Genomic DNA, 20,038 nt, shown 5'->3' with positions numbered 1-20,038 from the left:
ACTTCAGGACTTCTCCCACGGTGCTCCCGACCTCTGGAATGCCCTCACTCGGTCAATCAGAATTTCACCTTATCTCCCAGACTTTAAACGTGCCCTAAAAACTAACATTTTCACTGCACCCTACTGCTTTGCTTTCCACGCCCTCTCTGTGTCACCCCACTGCACTTTCAAATAAAAGCTCTTGCTAAAATCCTTTGGCTAATTTTACCCACAAAACAAACTGGTAAACCTGTCTTGTCACAATAACTACAGAAGAGAGACGCCCTACTACAAAGGATGTATGTGGAAGTGCACATAAAGTCATGCAGTACCTAGCATGAGTGAAAACCAACCACCAATCAAATGGGACCCCAAGGAAAAAGTCCTGTACTATTCAGGCGGGAGTATCTAAAGGAATGCCTCATAGCTATTTGCACCACTGTTGCTCCATAGTGTCTGCTGTCTTCTCTTAGAAGGCTCTATCTTGGGGTCACCACAGGGTGTGCTATCCTCCCTGTGAAGCAAGTGCATTCAAAAGCACTTGCCAATCCCCCTACCTTAGAATAAGTAGGGTCCTCCTTGCTTGTGACACTGCTGTGACTGGGGTGGGATAACTAAATGTTACAGGGCTTACAGCAGATTCCTTATCCCCACTCCAACTGGTGGACCCCTGGCTGAGACCATGGACAAAGGTGTGGGTGAGGATCTCACAAGTTGTGCACAAGTGGATAAAGAGGGTGATTTACAAGTCCCTGCTGCTCTTTGGGAAAGCCGAGGTGCCACAAGAGACAGCTGTTCTTCAAGGAGGTATCAGAAAAGAACACTAACTGGGAACTGCTACAAGGCACTTCACTAAAGTAAATAAAATAGAATATTAAAATAAATAATAATAATAACAAAAAAAAAACCACAGACTTGTGCCCACAAACTATGCTATGTGTTGTAAATAAAAACTGACAAGGAGCGCAATAGAAGTTTTCATTTAGTATCCTACCTCCTAGTGGGTACAATATAACCTTGTATCTGTGTTTAACTGCAGAAACACTCATACTTTTGTAAGTCTACTTTACAGACTCCTAGGGGGCGAATCACCTGTTAGTGCCAACGGCTGTCAGTCCCGGGCACCCACTGGAGCAAATCAATTGTTGCGCGTTAAGGCGCGAACAGGCGCCGGCATTTCTGCTCGCCCCCTCCTGGAGGCAAGCAGAGATGTGTGAAAAGTCCGTGGTTTGGGCACCCAAACGGCAATTTGGGCACCCTAACCAGGACTTTAGATGTTTCTTGCCGCTATACGCAGTTAAATCCTGTCTAATTGGGCGTGACAAGCGAGATTATTAATGGGTGGCCAAGACAAGTGAATTGCTACATTCAGCGCCAATTAATTATTGCGGAGCCCAAAACAATTGAATCGCTCCTGATAGAGGCAGAACAAGATGTCTGCAGTCCTAACAATCACAACCTAGAGCTACATAATGCTGTTACAGTCAAAAGTATAGATGCTAAAAATGTAAAAAAGAAAAAAAAAAACATGTACACAAGTACAAACAAATTTCATTTTCATATAAATATAATTTAGTTAAAATATACATAATGTTTTACCTTGAGAATACAGGGTATGATGGGCCCAACATAAGGTGTTAATTTGTCGCCAAAAGTGATTGGCAGATAGATAAACATCATAATGTAACCATCACGGACATGGGGAGCAATGTCCACTTTGCTGGCTGTTGCTACAATGTCTGGCATCAGCTTTTCCAGTTTCTCAACACCTAGACCAGCCATGACTTCTGAGAGACCTGTGAAGAGGCCAGACAAAGCTCAGTATTCCACATATTGCAATGGCCATAAAAACACTTTTCGCACAATTCTTACCTTGAGCAGCACCAGAACGATCCACTGAGCTGTAGTCAGATGCTAATGTGTCCATCAACCACGGCAGCAAATCCTGGAAGCATGACTCTCCAGTTCCCTTTACCATTGCCCCCAATGCCTTAGCGGAGACGGTGCGAACCTACACACACAAAAATGATTGTCAGTAAGGAAGGCCTATTTCTGAAAATACAAGAACATTTTTTGTCAGATCATTAATAAGCATGATGACAAGATATTGTAGGAGACTCACTTCAGGAACAGGGTCTATCAGAGATGCCTTAAGTCCAGGAATGACACTTGGAAGGTAAGGAGCCAGGTCCTGAAAGAAATAGAGAATAATAAATCCCAGATGTCTTCCAACTCTGGAAAAATGACTTAACTAATTCCTCAAATGTATGTCAGCGCTATTAAATAATATAAATGTATTCTCTATATACAATAAATACTGTATATGTGTTAGGTAAATGGAACACTGGGGCAAGATTTACCAGTAAAACCTCCTCCCTTTGTACAAGCAAGGGAACCAGCAAGTACTAAACCTTTAAGAAAGCGAGGAGTTGATTGTGTACGATAATTCTGGAGGTCAGGAAGAAAATAGGGTAATTTGTTTAGCACCCAAGCCTTTAAAGAAGCAAAGTAAACAAAAAGTAAGAAAGGGCTGTCACTCACTAATATCCAGTTTATTTAAATAAAATATTGACCTGTTTTACACAAATAACAGTATACGCGCTTGGTATGAAACATTCAAACTGTAAAACTAATATTTTAAAAACAATCTTAATTTGTTCATACAAAACATTCAACACATCACATATAAAATATTAATAAAGCTGTAATCTTATGTAGGATTAGTAAACACAGAATAATAGCAGCCAGGATGTTAATTGCCATAAAAAAGCTAGTTCACTTATCCAAATGTGACAAATAGCTCTTTTAAAAGTATTTAGAATTGCTTAGGACCTCCACTTCCAATTATCAAGAGATCTGGAACATCCAATTTTAATCCTTTGCATATATTTGTTAATATGTAACTGATTAATAAAATCCAGCTGATTGAGGGGTAAGCTTGAAACATTGTCACAGGCTGTTAGTACAGATGTGTCCATATACATCTATCCTTCGTGCGCTACAAGTCGCTCTACACAACTCGGGAGCTCCATGTGACTCAGTAGCCCGAACGTCTTTTCATGCAACATTTTACCTTCAAATGCGTCTTATTCACACAGGGATGAGAATATTTAGCACAAGCATCTTCTGCTGATTACAAGGAGGGGCTCTAGACTGCACACCCTAATAGTAATGAAAGGTGCTATCATGCTGAGATTTCAAAGTGGCATATACAAAAAACAGAGTTGCAGATGCACTATGCGATCATTACTGTATACATATAAATTTATAATATAGAATTTCAGAGGTAGTTTGCATATCAATGGCCACTGATACGGGCCTGCCCACCAGCGTCAAGGTCACCTCATTGAGCAGGTCCCTAACACTCTGGGGTTCACATCTGGGACGCAGAGCACCCCAAAAGTCAGCTCAGCCAAAGACCTCCCCAGGGCATCACTCGAAAAAAAGGGTGACAGTGAAGTGTTAAAGTATCAGGTGTGTAAAGTAATTAACAAGTGTTATAATAATGATAAGGGTAGAATGTGTGTGAAAAAATACATAAATAATAAACAAACTGGAAGGTGATATACAAAGTGACTATATGTATTAAATGGTGATTCCCTGGAGAGGTCCAGCCAAAGCAGTTCAGGGGGCCCCACACCCAAACGCTCACCCCAAATAAACTGATACTAACTTCTGCTGATTAAAATGATATGCAGCATGCCTATGTTCTGTGTGCGACTGCGGGGGTATCTGCATGTGAAACGCTACAGGTTTACAGCCACTTACACTGTAATAGCCTTTTGTATGCAGATACACCCGCACTCGCTCAGAAAACATAGGCATGTGGCATATCATTTTAATCAGCAGAAGCTGCCTGTGCCATCTATTCACATCGCTGTGCGAATAAGACGCATTTGAGGGTCAAAACTCGCATGAAAATACGCTCGGCACTATTGAGTCACGCCGCGGCATGGTCCAACTAGAAGGGCGGTTAAGAGCGCAAGGAGGCGAGATGTATGTGGACACATCTGTAGATTAGTAATTGCAGTCAATGAAAAAACAGAGAGAGTGATATGGACAGATTTACCCAGTCTTTTAGCTTGTTAAAAGCATCCACTCAATCCTTTACAATTTACTTTCATTGTGTGCAACTGCTCTACCACCACATAGACAGGAGCAGGGGACCTACCTCTCTTGGATGTAATCTGCACTAGTGTCTCTCTGTTTTTTTCATTTGACTGTGACAATGTTTCATTCTTTCCCCTCAAATCAGCTGGATTTGATTAACCAGTTACAGACTAACAAATATAAGCAAAGGATAAAACTGGATTGTTCAATTCGCTTGTTAATTGGAAGTAAAGGTTCTAAGCAATTCTGAATACCTTTCAAGGAGCCATTTGTCACATTTGGATAATTGAACTAACGCTTTTATGGCAATTAACATCCTGGCTGCTATTACTGTGTGTTTACTAATCCTACATAAGATTACAGCTTTATTAATATTTTATATGTGATGTGTTGAATGTTTTGTATGAACAAATAAAAGGAAGGGCCATCAAAATCAGACAATCCCACAGGTCTGGCATAACTAAAATAATTAAATCACGAGAGGGGAGCAACAAGGGTAAGAGAGACCAGCAAGGTCATGCAATGGACAGAGTAGATTGTTTCATTCCAAGGATAGAAAACTGAGATGCAGATTTCCAAAGCTTCTCTTCATCCAGATGTCTTCTGCCAGACTGTGAACAGGTAGAGGCGACAAATGTGGACATGATGGTATCTCGGTTGAACCACAAGATGGAGAGCTTCTTCTACAGGACAGGGGAATAGCAGGATATTCTGGTAGATGCACTGTCGATTTCTTTGAACTTTCTTCTGACCTATTTGTTCCCTCCTCTAGCAATGCTTCTGCAGGCGCTCAAGAAGGTAAGATAAGACATTTGGATGATTCGGGTAACACAGGACCGGCCAGAAGGTCTTGGTGCACAGACATTCTAAGCATGGTAAATGGTCCAGCATGGCACCTGTTTATTTGGCCAGATCTGCTTAGGCAGGACAACTTCCTACACCTGAGTTTTCCTCAGTTGGTTTAACGGGTGTTGAACCATGAGTCTTAAAGCTGTGTAATTCAAGACCATTCTCAGGTATAGGAAGCTAGTTTCATCCAAAAATTACCACAGGGTTTGGAAGATCTACAACTCCTATTGTGTAGTAAAGGTGTTTCCTACAATGTCTTTTCTGTGGGTATGTCAAAACTGAACATCGCCAGGTAGATTACTCTGACAAATCTACCAGATTTACAATGGGGCATACTCTCCTGTCCATGAATGTAAGGGCTCATCGTTGGGGGCCTCTTGGGCAAGACAGCAAGGGGCGGCATCGAAACAGTTGCATATGGAGGTTCAGCCGTTTAGGCTTTTTTTTTTTAAAATGACTACATCCGGTAACACACAATTGGTATACAGAGGGGGAGGAGCTTCATCTTTTGGCAGTAAATTTAAAGTGCCCAAGCTCCTGCCTCTGCACTCTGTACCTCAGTGTTCCCCCATTAAATGTTTGGGGGAACTAAAGTACAAAAATAATTTTTTTCAGGTAAATGTCTAATAGCACTGTTTAATTATTTCAGTATTATAAATGTAAGCAAAGTCACTACCTTCTGGTCCGTCAGGGAGTACATGTTTCCAATAATCTGCGCTGCCATTTTTCTAGTGTCTGTAGATCGGTCTTGAAATGCCCTCTGTACAATGGGCATAATCAAGGCTAAAGATGGAGCATCAATAAAATGCACAAACTTAGTGTCCAGCAGCGTTTGTAGGCACTGCTGTGTCATTCTCGATGGATCTGTAAGTGCATCCAGCAGAACCGGACATATAGCTAAAAAACAAAACAAAACACAAATTCAATATAAAACTTGAATAATATGCAACTTCTCATATATGACAATGATTTACATTTTGAAAATACGACTTGCACTCACCCAGGATCTCTGGATTGCGAATTACGGAGCCAATCTGACGCAATGCTTGTTGACCAGCTTTCTGCACCTTTACATGGGAGTCTGTGAGCACTTCAGTGAGTTTGGGCACGATATTTGGGAGACAAGACGACAGCTGTTTTGGAGCACAGTATGCCATAGCTCCCAACAGCTCCACAGATCCTTAAAGTAAGCAAAAATAAAAAATAAAGCAAAACCAAATAATCATCAAGACTAGATAACTGATACATCAGTGATTCACAAATGTGACATATAAAAGTAACATAACATGCAATGTGGCAGATGGCTGTGGAAATCCCACAGGTTTTGGCCCAAACACAACTAGAAAACAATGGCATATATAATTACCAGCTTTGGTTCTCCATGATTCTTCCTCAAGAGCCACCAGAAGTGACGGCAATACAAGCTTTACACCGTGGGCACTGAGATTACTCATCACTGCCTTGGCACATTCATCTGCAGCCTAAAATAAGTAAATAAAGCATTATTCAGGAATATATTCATTCAGACTATTTCCTACATGTTCATGTAAGGACAGCACTTACCTCACGTACATACTGGTTTCCATCACCAAAGCACAGCAAAAGATGAGGTAACACGTGAACAACATATGGCTCGAATAACTTCCCAAGCATATTACAGAGCATCTCAAAGGCAAACAAAGCACCTAGTAAGAAAGATCGGTCACAATCCTGCACTCAATCTACATTTAGACTTAATAAAACAATTTGGGCATTGTTTCTTACCCTCCCTACGTCGGAAATTCTTCTTATCTTGGATAGCCTCAGTCAGTGTTGTCATCATTTCTTGCTGTTTCAGGGAAAGAATTCCTAATCCCTTCACTAGTCCTGCAAGTCCATAGGCTGCACCTTTACGCTCTGCATATTTATCGGACTCTAGAAGAAGAGCCATTAATTTCTGGATCATGCCACCAGCATCATCCTTAATAGCTGGCACCAAAGGGGGGAGGCAGCTAGCCACAGATTCCTGGACCTTTGAAAGAGTCGGACAGTAACAAGACATTAAATGAACCATTAAAGCAAGTACATACTGTATACAACTCCAGGTAGAGCTGGTTTATGGTGGAATACCTGTTGTGATGGAGTAGAGAGAGCCGCTATTAGTTTGGCAACAATCGGTTTAACTTTAGGATCACTTTTGTCCAAGTGTTTTGCCAATGAACCCATAAGAATGACGACACTTTGTCTGACAGCATCATAGCTAGCATTGTTTGGGGCATTTTTCAAGAACTCTTCAAACACTGGCAATAAAGAGCCAACACTGTCCTGAAAGGCAACAATAACATGATTTAGAATTGAAAGCCAAGAAATGAGTATGTTAACAGATAGGCTACAGCTACTTCCACCATCTGTACATCAGCATAAGCATCATACAGGTACGCTTACTCTAGTCTGAAAACCTGTCTCACCTTTCCATGTGTGTTGAGTGCAGACATAGCAGCGTCTAGCATACATTTTCTGACGTCAGCATGACGATCATTAAGGGCATCAGGAACAAAGAACTGGAAGAGTGGTTTAACTTGAGAACTGTCCAGATACTGAGCGAGCTGGTTCAGTGCCAGAGCTACTCCACACCTAAGACAAAAGAAAAAGTTCGGGAAAAAAACCTGAGATTAATAAAATGTAGGGATTTTCTAATACCGTGAGCAGAATAGCACTATGTGCTTAATCCATTAGCCATTTAAAAATAAATAAATAAATAAGCAAATGTCAATCATTTGGTAAAAGTTTTTAGCAATCTAGCAAAGCAGAAATATTATGAATCTAGCAATGTACTAAAGCTTGTTACCTTGCTTCAAACTGGTCAGGAGGAGACTCTGAAATGACGCGTCCCAAAGCATCAAGAACGGGCGGTGGTCTCTAAAAACAAGACAAACTGTTTAGTGATTAATAAAAATGTAGTGCAGTGTTTTTTAACCTTTTACGCTCTGGGATCAGAGCTAATTCACTTTAATAAAATCGGAGGGCAACATTCTTATTAGTGTTTGAAGTTAAAAGCAGACTAAAGATATATATATATATTTTTTTTTCTTTAATTTATCAGTATAAATTATCTATTTCACTGCAAAAAAATAAATAAATTACAAAACAAAAAAGTTTCTGTACGTTGTGTGACAGGGATTATCAAAGATCCTTCATTCTAAATAAGACCAACTTCCAATATCTGGGATAAAACCTCTCATAGTCCTATCTTCATCTCCACAGTTCCCTGTCCAAATGTAGCTACTTGGCACAGAAATCCTTATACCCCTCTAAGGTATCTGTTCACAGGGCGGAAGATGGAGTGGGAGGGAATAGAGAAGGGAATGCAGACGGATCCCACAAAAACCACTAATGGTTACTTGCCATTTCCATATAAACATGCCGTTTCCCACAGAAAGGTATTTAACCAAATATAGAATATAAAATTGGACTTTTAGTCTCTCCTGCATACAACACAAACAAAAATTCCAGATAGAGCCCATTTAAGAATAATACAGGCCACATATCATTAAAGGCACTTTAACAACTTTCATACTTTTTCACTTGATCTCTACAAAGAAAATCATACATAGTCAGGTGCATAAATATTGGGACATTGACAGAATTTTCATATTTTGGCCTCTATTCACCACCACAATGGCTTTGAAATGAAACAAACAAGATGTGATTTAACTGCAGACTTTCAGATTTAATTTGAGGGTAATTACATCCAAATCAGGTGAACGGTGTAGGAATTACAACGGTTTCTATATGTGCCTCCCACTTTTTAAGGGGCCAAAAGTAATGGGACTATCAACTCAAAAGCTATTTTATGGACAGGTGTGGGCTATTCCCTTGTTATTTCATTATCAATTAAGCAGGTAAATGGTCTGGGAGTTGATTCCAGGTGTGACATTTGCATTTGGAATCAGTTGCTGTCGACTCTCAATATGAGATCCAAAGAGCTGTCACTATCAGTGAAGCAAGCCATCATTAGGTTGAAAAATCAAAACAAACCCATCAGAGAGATAGCAAAAAACAGGATTTTGGTACTTACCGATAAATCCCTTTCTCCGATTCCACAGGGGACACTGGAGTTCAAGACAGTGGGGTATAGACGGTGGTAGAGCAGAGCCTGGCACTTTAAATAATTTAGAAGTGTGACTGGCTCCTCCCCCTCTATGCCCCATCAGCCCCAGTTTAAGAACTGAGCCCGAGAGGAGACGGAGGACAACAGGAAAAAAAATAAAAAACGAGGAAAAGGAGAAGACCACAGAACGGAACAAGACCGACTGAAGTAGAACAGAGGAACCCACTGCAGGGAACCCTGCAGTCACACAACTATAGAAACCAAACAAAACGGCAGGTACGCAGCGCTGGGCGGGCGTCCAGTGTCCCCTGTGGAATCGGAGAAAGGGATTTATCGGTAAGTACCAAAATCCTGTTTTCTCCTTCATCCACTAGGGGACACTGGAGTTCAAGACAGTGGGGACGTCCCAAAGCCAACCTCCCGGGTGGGAGCGCAGAGAACTTGCTGATCCCTTGGCCAAACCGAAACAGGGACCGCCAAGAACCTGAGGCCCAGCGGAAGCTGAGGAACAAGTGTCGTAGCACAGGAGACAAACACTACTCCTCACTAAACAGTCACAGAAAATTCCACAACTTACAGTGCAAGTCAAAAGGAACAGAACAGCTGTTGAGAGAACAAACACAGGTGGGAAACGTCAGAATCTGTAATCTCAGCTGAAATAGACCAAACCGGACTGTTGGTGGCAGAGAGCCCCAACAAGAATCTATAGGAGAAGGGCAGTAAACGAGCACAAACTCGAGAACCTTACTAGAGTCTAAACAGGCAGCTGCAGCAGCCGCAGACAGCAGAATCCCAGCACTGCTGGACATAATCGTATATATAAAAGTATAACAATACCAAACTACAGATAGAGCTGATCCTGTCCACAGACTCCCAACAAGAGTATGCAGGAAGGCAAAAGACAAGACTGAACAGTCGCCCCGAACCATCCTTGAGGTCCAACTACAACACAGTTGTTAACCAGTGGAAGGGCTAGACCATAGAAGTCTCCGAGTGGAGATCCCACTGGGCGTGAGACCGAGGCGAAAGAGAGAGAGAGAGGATTGAGACTACAATACCTTTCAGAGGGTCAGACGGAAGTACAACCCATTTTGAAAACAGGGATAAAACAGGAGCTGAAATGCTGCCGTTAAAAGGAAATAACAGACAACTTCCAACATGATGTAAGTGCGTAGTCAGTACCAACTGCTGGCCTGAACACAGTATGAAAACAACCAGGAATCTAACAGTAAAACAGCACGAATGCAACAGCCACCCAGGGAGAGCTAGCAATATAGGGAAGCATCCCATACAGCAAGGCCAGAGCACTAGGACAACCATGTGAGTGTGATAAAAATATCAACAGATACTGAACAGGAACCCAACCAGGTCCCCTGCGCGGATCACACTTATGTAAAGATGTGCAATAGCCTATAGGTGTGCTTCGGTCCAGAACCTTAACAGGTTCTAGTAGAATAGTGTCGCCAATCCAGTGTTGTAATTATGCACCACCCACACTCCAGGAAAACTCTAAAGTGTAGAGCCAACTGATTAAAAGAGCGGATGGCTGCTAGGACAGCAGCTAGGGTGCGTAAGGGAGAATAAAGCTATGTATGTCAGGTTGCATGAATTAGGAGCATCATCCGAGGCATTAGTAAGCTCTTACCTTTGAGCGACCAGAATCCCTCTGGACGCTATGTAGAATGTCACTGACCTTTACCATCACACAGCAACCCGCCACGTTAGGTATAGAGAGTAGCTTCAGTGGGCTAAGACCAATTGCTCTACAGCACAGACTTCAGTCTGGAGATGTGCAGTAGAAAACACTGTGGAAACTAGCAAAATTTTAGTCGAGACAAGAAGATCGTAGAACAGGACTCTATACCTGAGCCTGGTCCATTAGAGACGTGTATCTGTATAGCAGTGTTAGATTATACATACAACCCCAAAAACGGTCTGCTAGTTTAAGTGCGTCTTATGCCCACCAGTCTAATATAACTCAGGTCTGACCCTGCCTATATCGGCAAGTGGCCCTAGGCCTTCCAGATATGAATTGTACCTAAGGGCACTTTAGACCCATTTTATTGAGATATGCTACAATAATATGTAGTACCGGAATAGATACTGAGAAGAGTACCTGTACTTAGACATAGAACGAGTTGGTTATCCCAAGTAAAGAAGGGAGATATCAATAGTGATAACCCCAGTAGTTTAAACAAAACACAGGTTTTTGTTTCCCAATTATTAGGAAATATTCATACAAGAAATGGGCGTCTTACAAGTTTACTACCCAGTGCATCACTGTAATGATAATAGGTCCCCCGAAACGGGGTGCCGTATAACTGGCAGGAATGGAACTAGAACTCCAGGAGGGTGGAAGTACATAACTTTATATACATGTGACATGTCTAGGATCCATACTAGAAGCAATGCCTTAGAGAATTGTGACTATCACCATGTAAGCTGCAGCACATGACTAGTTTATAGAGCCACCCTATAATATTAATATGTAGGGATATAGCCTACAGCTTCTGGTAATCCCAGGCGGCTTCCCTTGTGTGGATTATAGGTAAACCTAATGATTGTGGAAGTATAGGCATTCTACCCATATACACAAATATGTATATGCACACACACAACCCAATCCCCAGGGAGAGATAGTGTAAAGCGTAGTCATTATACAAACTACCACATCAGGAGAGTCCAGCCTCCAAACGCAGCCTCCTTCTATCAATATGCTAGGTATTAGACATAAATTGATAAGAACAGATCCTACCGCTGCTCCTACGGTAAGGAAAGAAGCGATATCCACAAATGGATACGCTTACCTACATACAAATTTAGTAGGTGACGTAACATTTTAAAATTAGAACATGAGCAATAATTGAAGCCATGGAAGGAATTGAGCCCAAGGACAAAATCACTCCAGCATGTGTGTTATACAGCAGGGCTAGTATAAAACACAATAGACATACATAGACTGCTCATGTGCCGCAGGTGGCCGTCATTCTGCTACGGCGTAGGGGCAGGATATTTTAGCAGTGTGCTGTCCCAGACTGGTTTCGATCCTGGGACCCTTCTGTTACTGGCGTACTCGCCTTTTCAGATGAGCCATCTTAACACCAGATGAACCCATTTTTTGAAGTGAGAATCAACAGGAAGACCCCAGCGCTGTGAGGCAGCAACGCCAACAACCACACCAGCTGCGCGTCACTAACCTCTTCCTGTATGTGCTGCCAAAGGGAACACATGATATAAAAAGATGCACCTATGCATACCTTCTAAGGTAAGCACAGAAAACTGGGGAGAAAGGTTTTAAGACCAGCCTAAAATGGTATCCACAAATGCATGGGAAGCCAATGTGAGGCATAAGCCTGGGGATGGGACGCAAAAATGTGCTAACCTTGGGTGAAGGGTATGCTATGACCATAAGTTCTGGCAGCAGCACCATAACAGTGGAGCTAATACACCATGAGGCTATGATACATAACAGGCCCTTAGATTAATCTAGGCGCCCTATGTTACAGAACGAAGGGGAGCCTGACTGGGTAAACCAAGCGGCGCTGCAATTGGCAGGACTGCGTTTGTGCACCGGTCCTGGAAGAATGTCAGCACATCGCTTCTAGCCGTGATGCATAGGCTGAACAACTGGCCCCTTTCAGAACCGCTTAACACGGTGTCATAGTGGAAAAGCGGGATAGGGCTAGTCTACCGCTAGCGACCAGCTATCCACTGTAGCTAGTACTAAACTCCTGTCATACAAGGACAGGCAACCCTTGCTGAAGCACTCGCAGTGTGGTAGGCGTAAGGGACGCGCGCTAAAGCACTTCCTGCTGCAGGTAGTGCCTGAGCTATACTGCTTGTGTGCAGCAATAACTACTGTCCTTAAAAGGGAAGCAGGGAACGCTGTTTGATCATGAATACCACGCTGTGTGTGCGCAAACTGCTACACTTCTCAGCATAGCGCTGCTAGCCCCCTTAATCGTATAAGCGGAGTAGTTGAAGGTCCGGTCAGTGCCGGGAATACGGGGAGCCATCAAGGCTCCTGACGCAACACTGCGCATAAACCAACGTTTCTCCTGCAAGACAGGAGAGGGGCTAACTCTCGGGAGCACTGAAGTTGTGCTGCTGTGGTAGCAGCGTGACGTCATACAGCGCTGCATTGTATAACGTAAGGCTATTAGCTCTATGCTATGCAGTAGCTAACAGGGAAGCCTGCTCAGCCCAGCCAGGAGCTGCGGGACGCGGCATCTCCTCCTGATATTTAGATGAGGAGAGAAGCTGATAGCTAAGGCAGTGCTGCCAGCACAGGGAGAACATACAAACTCCACACAGAAATGGCAGCGGCAGGATCCGAGCCTTGCGCTGGTACTATTAGCCTGTTACTATTGACTAGGGATAACAGGGAAGCCTGCTCTGAGGAGAGCTGCTAAATAGCCAAGGCAGTGCTTGTGCTTCCTCCCTTGCGGCGTACATGCTATGCTGGTACCTGTAGTTCTTCTACTGTGGATGCTTCCATGTGCTGCAAAACAAGCTGTAGCATAGGGACACCTTGCTGTGTGTAATGTCTCCCTGATGGGACACACTTGTGCCTGCCTACCTCCTAAGCTGGAGATACCTTAGCCCGCCTGTTATAGTGCACACAGCCCAGTTGGAGTGCACTTATCCGGAGAGTAAATCCAGAAGCCTTGCATAGCGGGTGCACAGGGTGGGAGGGTGAGCGGTGCAACGGGGACCTAAACGCTGCCATCGCGCCACTCCCTATAATCAGAGACCCGGACACTGACCACTGTAAGCCGTGTCCAGGACTGGCCGGCTGCACAGAACAGGCAGCCTGATAGAGGAAATGGTAGGCGTCCGCATGCGGCAGGCGTTCAGCGCGCCTACCCCAGCGCTACACATGTACCTTCTGTAGCGAGGTCTTAATATGGCAGGAGGGAGAGCCCGACTACAAATGGTGCCGCTAGATAAGCAGGACGCGCCATTCGGAATAGGCGGCTGATGCTATGGCCGCTGGTAATAAGCTCCACCCCCGCTAGCCGAGACCGCGATGTCCTGTCAGCGTTACATTAGTAACTGGCCGACTATGGATAAGCCCTAGACCCGGACACTGCCTGCTGAGAGCAGCGGCGGGTGCTGGAAGGAGCCATTAAGTCGCGACAGCCCTGCAGCGCATTCTTCGGGCCCACTTAGCACCTTCTGTTACCCGATAAGGGACTCGGGTGCGTGCGGGGGGGATTGTCGGGTCTCCTAACAGTGACATTATGTCACTGAGCCCAGCTATGCATCCACTGCTCCTGCTATCAGGAGCAGTGGTTATACTTACAACTGCTGCGGCCGGGATGCTGGGCTGAGGGGGCGGCGAGGAACCCGGACACATGCCGGTGTCAGCAGTGGCGGGTCCTCGCAGAGTCCGATGACTCCAGGTGTGTGCCCCCTCCTCTAGGTCACCGGACACAGGCTGCAGTAGCCGTGTGGTGCCTTTCCCGGCGGCTCCCACGTAGCAGGCAGACTGCCACAGTAAGCAGCCTGCCTGTCCTCAATGCTTGCCTTAAAAACTAAAACTAAATAAGAAAGGCTGGAGACAGCCTGATGTGCGACTGGCTCTCTCGGGCACATTCTAAAAACTGGGGCTGATGGGGCATAGAGGGGGAGGAGCCAGTCACACTTCTAAATTATTTAAAGTGCCAGGCTCTGCTCTACCACCGTCTATACCCCACTGTCTTGAACTCCAGTGTCCCCTAGTGGATGAAGGAGAAACATTAGGTGTGGCCAAATCAACTGTTTGGAACATTCTTAAAAAGAAAGAACGCACCGGAGAGCTCAGCAACACCAAAAGACCCGGAAGACCACAGAAAACAACTGTGGTGGATGACAGAAGAATTATTTCCCTGGTGAAGAAAAAACCCTCCACAACAGTTGGCCAAATCAAGAACACTCTCCAGGAGGTAGGTGTATATGTGTCAAAGTCAACAATCAAGAGAAGACTTCACAAGAGTAAATATAGAGGGTTCACCACAAGATGTAAACCACTGGTGAGCCACAAAAACAGGAAGACCAGATTAGAGTTTGCCAAACAACATCTAAAAAAGCCATTACAGTTCTGGAACAACATCCTAGGGACAGATGAGACAAAGATCAACTTGTACCAGAGTGATGGGAAGAGAAGAGTATGGAGAAGGAAAGGAACTGCTCATGATCCAAAACATACCACCTCAACAGTGAAGCATAGTGGTGGTAGTGTCATGGCATGGGCATGTATGGCTGCCGATGGAACTGGTTCCCTTGTATTTATTGATGATGTGACTGCTGACAAAAGCAGCAGAATGAATTCTGAAGTGTTTCGGGCAATATTATATGTTCATATTCAGTCAAATGCTTCAGAACTCATTGGATGTCGCTTCACAGTGCAGATGGACAATGACCCAAAGCATACTGCAAAAGCAACCAAAGAGTTTTTTAAGGCTAAAAAGTGGAATGTTATGCAATGGCCAAGTCAATCCCCTGACCTGAATCCGATTGAGCATGCATTTCACTTGATGAAGACAAAACTGAAGGGAAAATGCCCCAAGAACAAGCAGGAACTGAAGACATTTGCAGTAGAGGCCTGGCAGAGCATCACCAGGGATGAAACCCAGCATCTGGTGATGTCTATGTGTTCCAGACTTCAGGCTGTAATTGCCTGCAAAGGATTTGCAACAAAGTATTAAAAAGTGAAAGTTATATTTAGGATTGTTTAGTTTGTCCCATTGCTTTTGGCCCTTAAAAAGTGGGAGGCACATATAGAAACCACTGTAATTCCTACACCGTTCACCTGATTTGGATGTAATTACCCTCAAATTAAATCTGAAAGTCTGCAGTTAAAGCACATCTTGTTTGTTTCATTTCAAAGCCATTATGGTGGTGAATAGAGGCCAAAATATGAAAATTCTGTCAATGTCCCAATATTTATTGACCTGACTGAATATTATACATCATAATGTAATATGCAGACCTTGTCATGGCTTCTGTTATACTGTCAACAACAGTACAAAGCTCCACCATCATTTCAACAACTTCAATTACTCCCATTGCTGTCTGAAATAACAATCTTTTCCTCATGTCTAATTCACTCACCTTCTCAGGGAGAACAACTCTATCTTGCATGCAAACCTTGATTTCAGTGCCAGGACGGCACTATGTAAAAGGAAGCAGTGCTGAAGGGAGTATGGAGGCTGTGTGAAGTTACCACTGGTATCTTAAATATAGCTGCTGCGTGTCTTACTGTGGAGAGAAAGGCTATCTAACCACATTTGATGGCTAATACCACCAGACAGTATTTTCACCTTTACTGACTGACCTATAAAACAATTAAAGAAATTCATTTAAAATAACTGCAATAAGCTTTCTGCCCTCACAACTTACATAGAGCTTCTCATGATACAGCTCAACTAACTTCTTCATGACCTCAGTAGCTTGATTCCGATATTCTGCAACTGCATGAGACAGTGCCTCAGCTCCAGCATGTCTTACTGCTTCTTCATGGTAAATGACATCTTTAATGAGTAAGGAACAAATATCTGGTTGCAGATTAAGGCCCAGTGATTCCCAAAAACTGTAACACAAATGCACAACACAGTTAAAATTATGTATTCACTAAGGAGAAAGAAAACCTATAAAAATACTTTCCAATTATTTTCTCTGTAGTCAAAGAGAAAGACCTGGCATATTTACAAAGTGCAAACATTAGTGGTGGCACGTTGCTCAATTTACATAGGTGTATCTAGATTTCTTTGGGTGTGCAGAGGAACAAAAGCTTGCACTAGCCAATTGCATTTCTCTCCTAGTATGGAGTTAGCACACCGGTACATTTAGTTCTGGTGAGCAGGGCATAAAACAAGCATTTCATTTAGCAGAGAACAATTATTGGAATTACATAAAGGGTTTGTTGAGGGTGCATTTTTAGGGTTGTTCCATGTGGTATAATAAGCACAACAATTATATCAGCTCTGAGCTGTTGGAGATTAGGTCTTATTGTATACACTTAGTGGGACAGATATCTGGGAGTTCTGTTGCACTTAAGAAGTTAATTTCTAGGCGCACTTTGTCCCGTGTAATTAAAAAGCTTCAAAAATACACAAAGTAAACATAAAGTAAAATAGACAGTTATGATCGTCTCCTCACTCTTATGATAAAATTTAGCCATAATATATCCAGAAGAAATAAGGACAAGGAATAACTGTATGTATATGAAGATTACATGAAAAAGCAGGATGAGTAATTTTCTCTGCTGCTTGCCAACAGACAAACTTTACACTTTACGGCCAATTAATTTTAAAAATAAATCTAAAAGAGCTGTTTAAGACCTACATGAAACACACTTATTACATGTACTTCTATAATAAGCCATAAACTGTAAAAATCCAGGGTTGGCTAGTTTAAACCATGGTTTAGACCAATTGTTTTTCGTATTACGCTGTGACTACAGGCACACGCCATGACTTCTTAAAAAAAAGCCTATTATAAAGGGAATCCCCCTGGTTGCTCGTGGTCTTCATTTGAGTGAACTGAACCAATACTGTCAATTCACACACAACAGAGAAAATCAGAGTTATGGTACACTTACCATTGATAACTATCTTTCTTCAAAGTCCATAGGCTCCACATGGATACCATGGGGTAATGTGGTTGGAGAGATCCAGGCACCACACAGTTAAAGCTTTCAGCTCCCAGGATGCCCTGGGTCCTCCTCCATATATACCCGCCCCCAGCCACAGGCCTTCAGTTTTGTAAACAAGCCTCAAGGCAGGAGGAGGAAAGAGGAAAAGGAAGAACAATCGTACACCAGAAACACTCTCATACAAGAGACAAAAGTATCAAAGGCATAGAACCTAAGAAAAGTGTGGACAGAAGACCAAGTGGCTGCCTTGCACAATTGTTCAGCAGAGGCACCACGTCTAAATGTCCACGTTGGCCCTACAGACCGAGTACAATGTGCTGTCACCGTGTTTGGGACAGGGAGATCAGTCTGTGTGTACACCTGAGAGATAGTCATACGTAACCATCTAGCCAAGGTCTGCTTGTTAGCTGGCCATTCTCGTTTGTGAAAACCATATTATACAAAAAGAGTATCTGATTTTCTAACAGAGTTTGTATGCTCCACATAGATATGGAGAGCACATACTGTACTACATCCAGGGAGGCTTCACCTACAGAGAGGTCTGTAGCCTGAAATGCTGGAACTACAATTTCTTCATTTACATGAAAACGGGACACTACCTTAGGAAGGTAACCCTCCCTTGTGCGAAGAACAGCTCTATACTGGTGAAAAATCATAAATGGGGAGAGACAAGAAAGTGCTGCCAAATCAGAGACTCTGCGTGCAGAAGAGAAAAAGTGTCTTCGCTGTCAACCATTTCAAGTGTACCGAGTTCAGAGGTTCAAATGGGGGAGCTTGTATCCCCTTAAGAACCAAAAGACAGATCCCACGGTGCTACTGGTGGGACAAAGGGAGGCTTAACTCGCAGAACTCCTTGAAAATAAATTCTAACATCTGGTAATGAAGCAATCTTTCTCTGGAACCAGACTAACAATGCAGAAACCTGCACTCTCAAAGTTGCCAGGCTGAGACCAAGATCTAACCCAGCCTGTAAAAAAAACAGTACCCGGGAAACCCTAAACACCTTTCGGTCATACTTCCTGTGGGAACACCACTGACCAACAGAATGTTAAACCTTGTAACAGATGCGGGCATAGGCCAGCTTCCAGGCTCTAAGCATCGTTTAAATCACAGAGCTGGAGAAACCTTTGGCTCTCAAGATGAGAGATTCAAGAGCCACACCATCAAAAGCCAGGCAAGGTAGATCCGAATGCAGGCAGGGACCCTGCATTAACAGATCCTGCCATAGAGAAAGAGGATACGGACTGTGTATGGATAGATTCTGTATGTCGGTGAACCAATGATTTTTAGGCCAAGTCGGAGCCACTAGTATTACTATTTCGCCTTCCTGCTTGAATTTCCTGGGGACTCTTGGGAGGAGGGAGATTGGAGGAAAGAGATACCCCAGCTTTTAGTCCCATCTTACTGCCAATGCGTCCACAAATGCTGCTGAATGGTCTCTGGACCTGAACCCGTACCTGGGGACCTTGTTGTTGTAACGTAATGCCATGAGGTCTATGTCTGGTAGACCTAATTTGTTCACCAAGAGCTGAAACACTCCCGAGTGGAGAGACCACTCTCCGGCGTGCATGTTCTGACGACTGCTTCCCAATTGAGGACTCCCTGAATGAATATTGCCGAGATGGCCGGAAGATGACGTTCTGCCCAAATCAGAATCCTCATCAATTCCTTCATGGCTGCATGACTTTGCGTGCCTCCCTGATGACTGAGATAGGCTACTGTAGTTGCGTTGTCGGACTGGATCTGGACCGGCTTGCCTTGGAGCAGGTCCTGTGCAATGATAAGTGCTTTGTATACTGCTCACATTTCCAGAATACTTATTGGCAGATGACTTTCCTGATTTGTCCATCTTCCCTGAAAAGGTGTGATGACCTGTCGCTGTCCCCCATCCACGAAGACTGGTATCTGTGGTGAGAAGCACCCAGTTTGGAATCCAGAATGGGCGCCCTTTGTCCAAATGATCCTTTTTCAGCCACCACAGGAGGGAGAGACGAACCTCTGGAGTGAGAAGGATCCTCTGGGACATTATTAGCTGATACTGTCTGTTCCACCTGGGAAAAACAATCTTTGCAGATGCCTGGAATGAAACTGAGCACACCCCACCATGTTGAAGGTGGATACCATTGATCCCAGGACCTGCATTGCTGATAGAATGGATACCCTTCGCTTGCGTAGCAGTTTGCGTACTTGCAATGATAGGGCCGCAATCTTGTCCTCTGGTAGAAACACCCTTTGTACCTGGGAATCCAGAAGTGCTCCCAGATGTATCATCTGCTGTGTTGGAGAAAGAGAGGATTTCTTCAAATTGATGATCCAGCAGTGTTTTTGTAGGCAGGTTATAGTCAGATGAAGATGATGTAGTCAAAAAACTG

The 20,038-nt window shown here is 43.6% G+C and overlaps 1 protein-coding gene across 1 annotated transcript in view; it reads right to left on the bottom strand.

Annotated features, from left to right (window-relative positions):
* The window catches only part of GCN1 (GCN1 activator of EIF2AK4), a 127,668-nt gene that overhangs the window by 24,259 nt on the left and 83,371 nt on the right, over window positions 1–20,038 (bottom strand). Inside the window, exons 30-41 of the mRNA XM_088465270.1 lie at window positions 16,412–16,601; window positions 7,766–7,836; window positions 7,386–7,551; window positions 7,048–7,242; window positions 6,703–6,949; window positions 6,502–6,623; window positions 6,305–6,419; window positions 5,939–6,118; window positions 5,615–5,835; window positions 2,102–2,170; window positions 1,852–1,990; window positions 1,579–1,775 (exon numbers count right to left, since the gene is read on the bottom strand). Of these exons, the coding sequence (XP_088321396.1) occupies window positions 1,579–1,775; window positions 1,852–1,990; window positions 2,102–2,170; window positions 5,615–5,835; window positions 5,939–6,118; window positions 6,305–6,419; window positions 6,502–6,623; window positions 6,703–6,949; window positions 7,048–7,242; window positions 7,386–7,551; window positions 7,766–7,836; window positions 16,412–16,601 (1,912 nt within the window). The remainder of the gene's footprint in view (window positions 1–1,578; window positions 1,776–1,851; window positions 1,991–2,101; window positions 2,171–5,614; window positions 5,836–5,938; window positions 6,119–6,304; window positions 6,420–6,501; window positions 6,624–6,702; window positions 6,950–7,047; window positions 7,243–7,385; window positions 7,552–7,765; window positions 7,837–16,411; window positions 16,602–20,038) is intronic.

The sequence above is a fragment of the Taudactylus pleione genome, unplaced genomic scaffold (assembly GCF_031769625.1).
Source record: "Taudactylus pleione unplaced genomic scaffold, aTauple2 ptg000062l, whole genome shotgun sequence".
NCBI classification, from domain to species: Eukaryota; Metazoa; Chordata; class Amphibia; order Anura; family Myobatrachidae; genus Taudactylus; species Taudactylus pleione.
The sequence above is the reverse complement of the archived record's forward strand: the minus strand, read 5'-3'. Positions and strand labels throughout refer to the sequence as shown.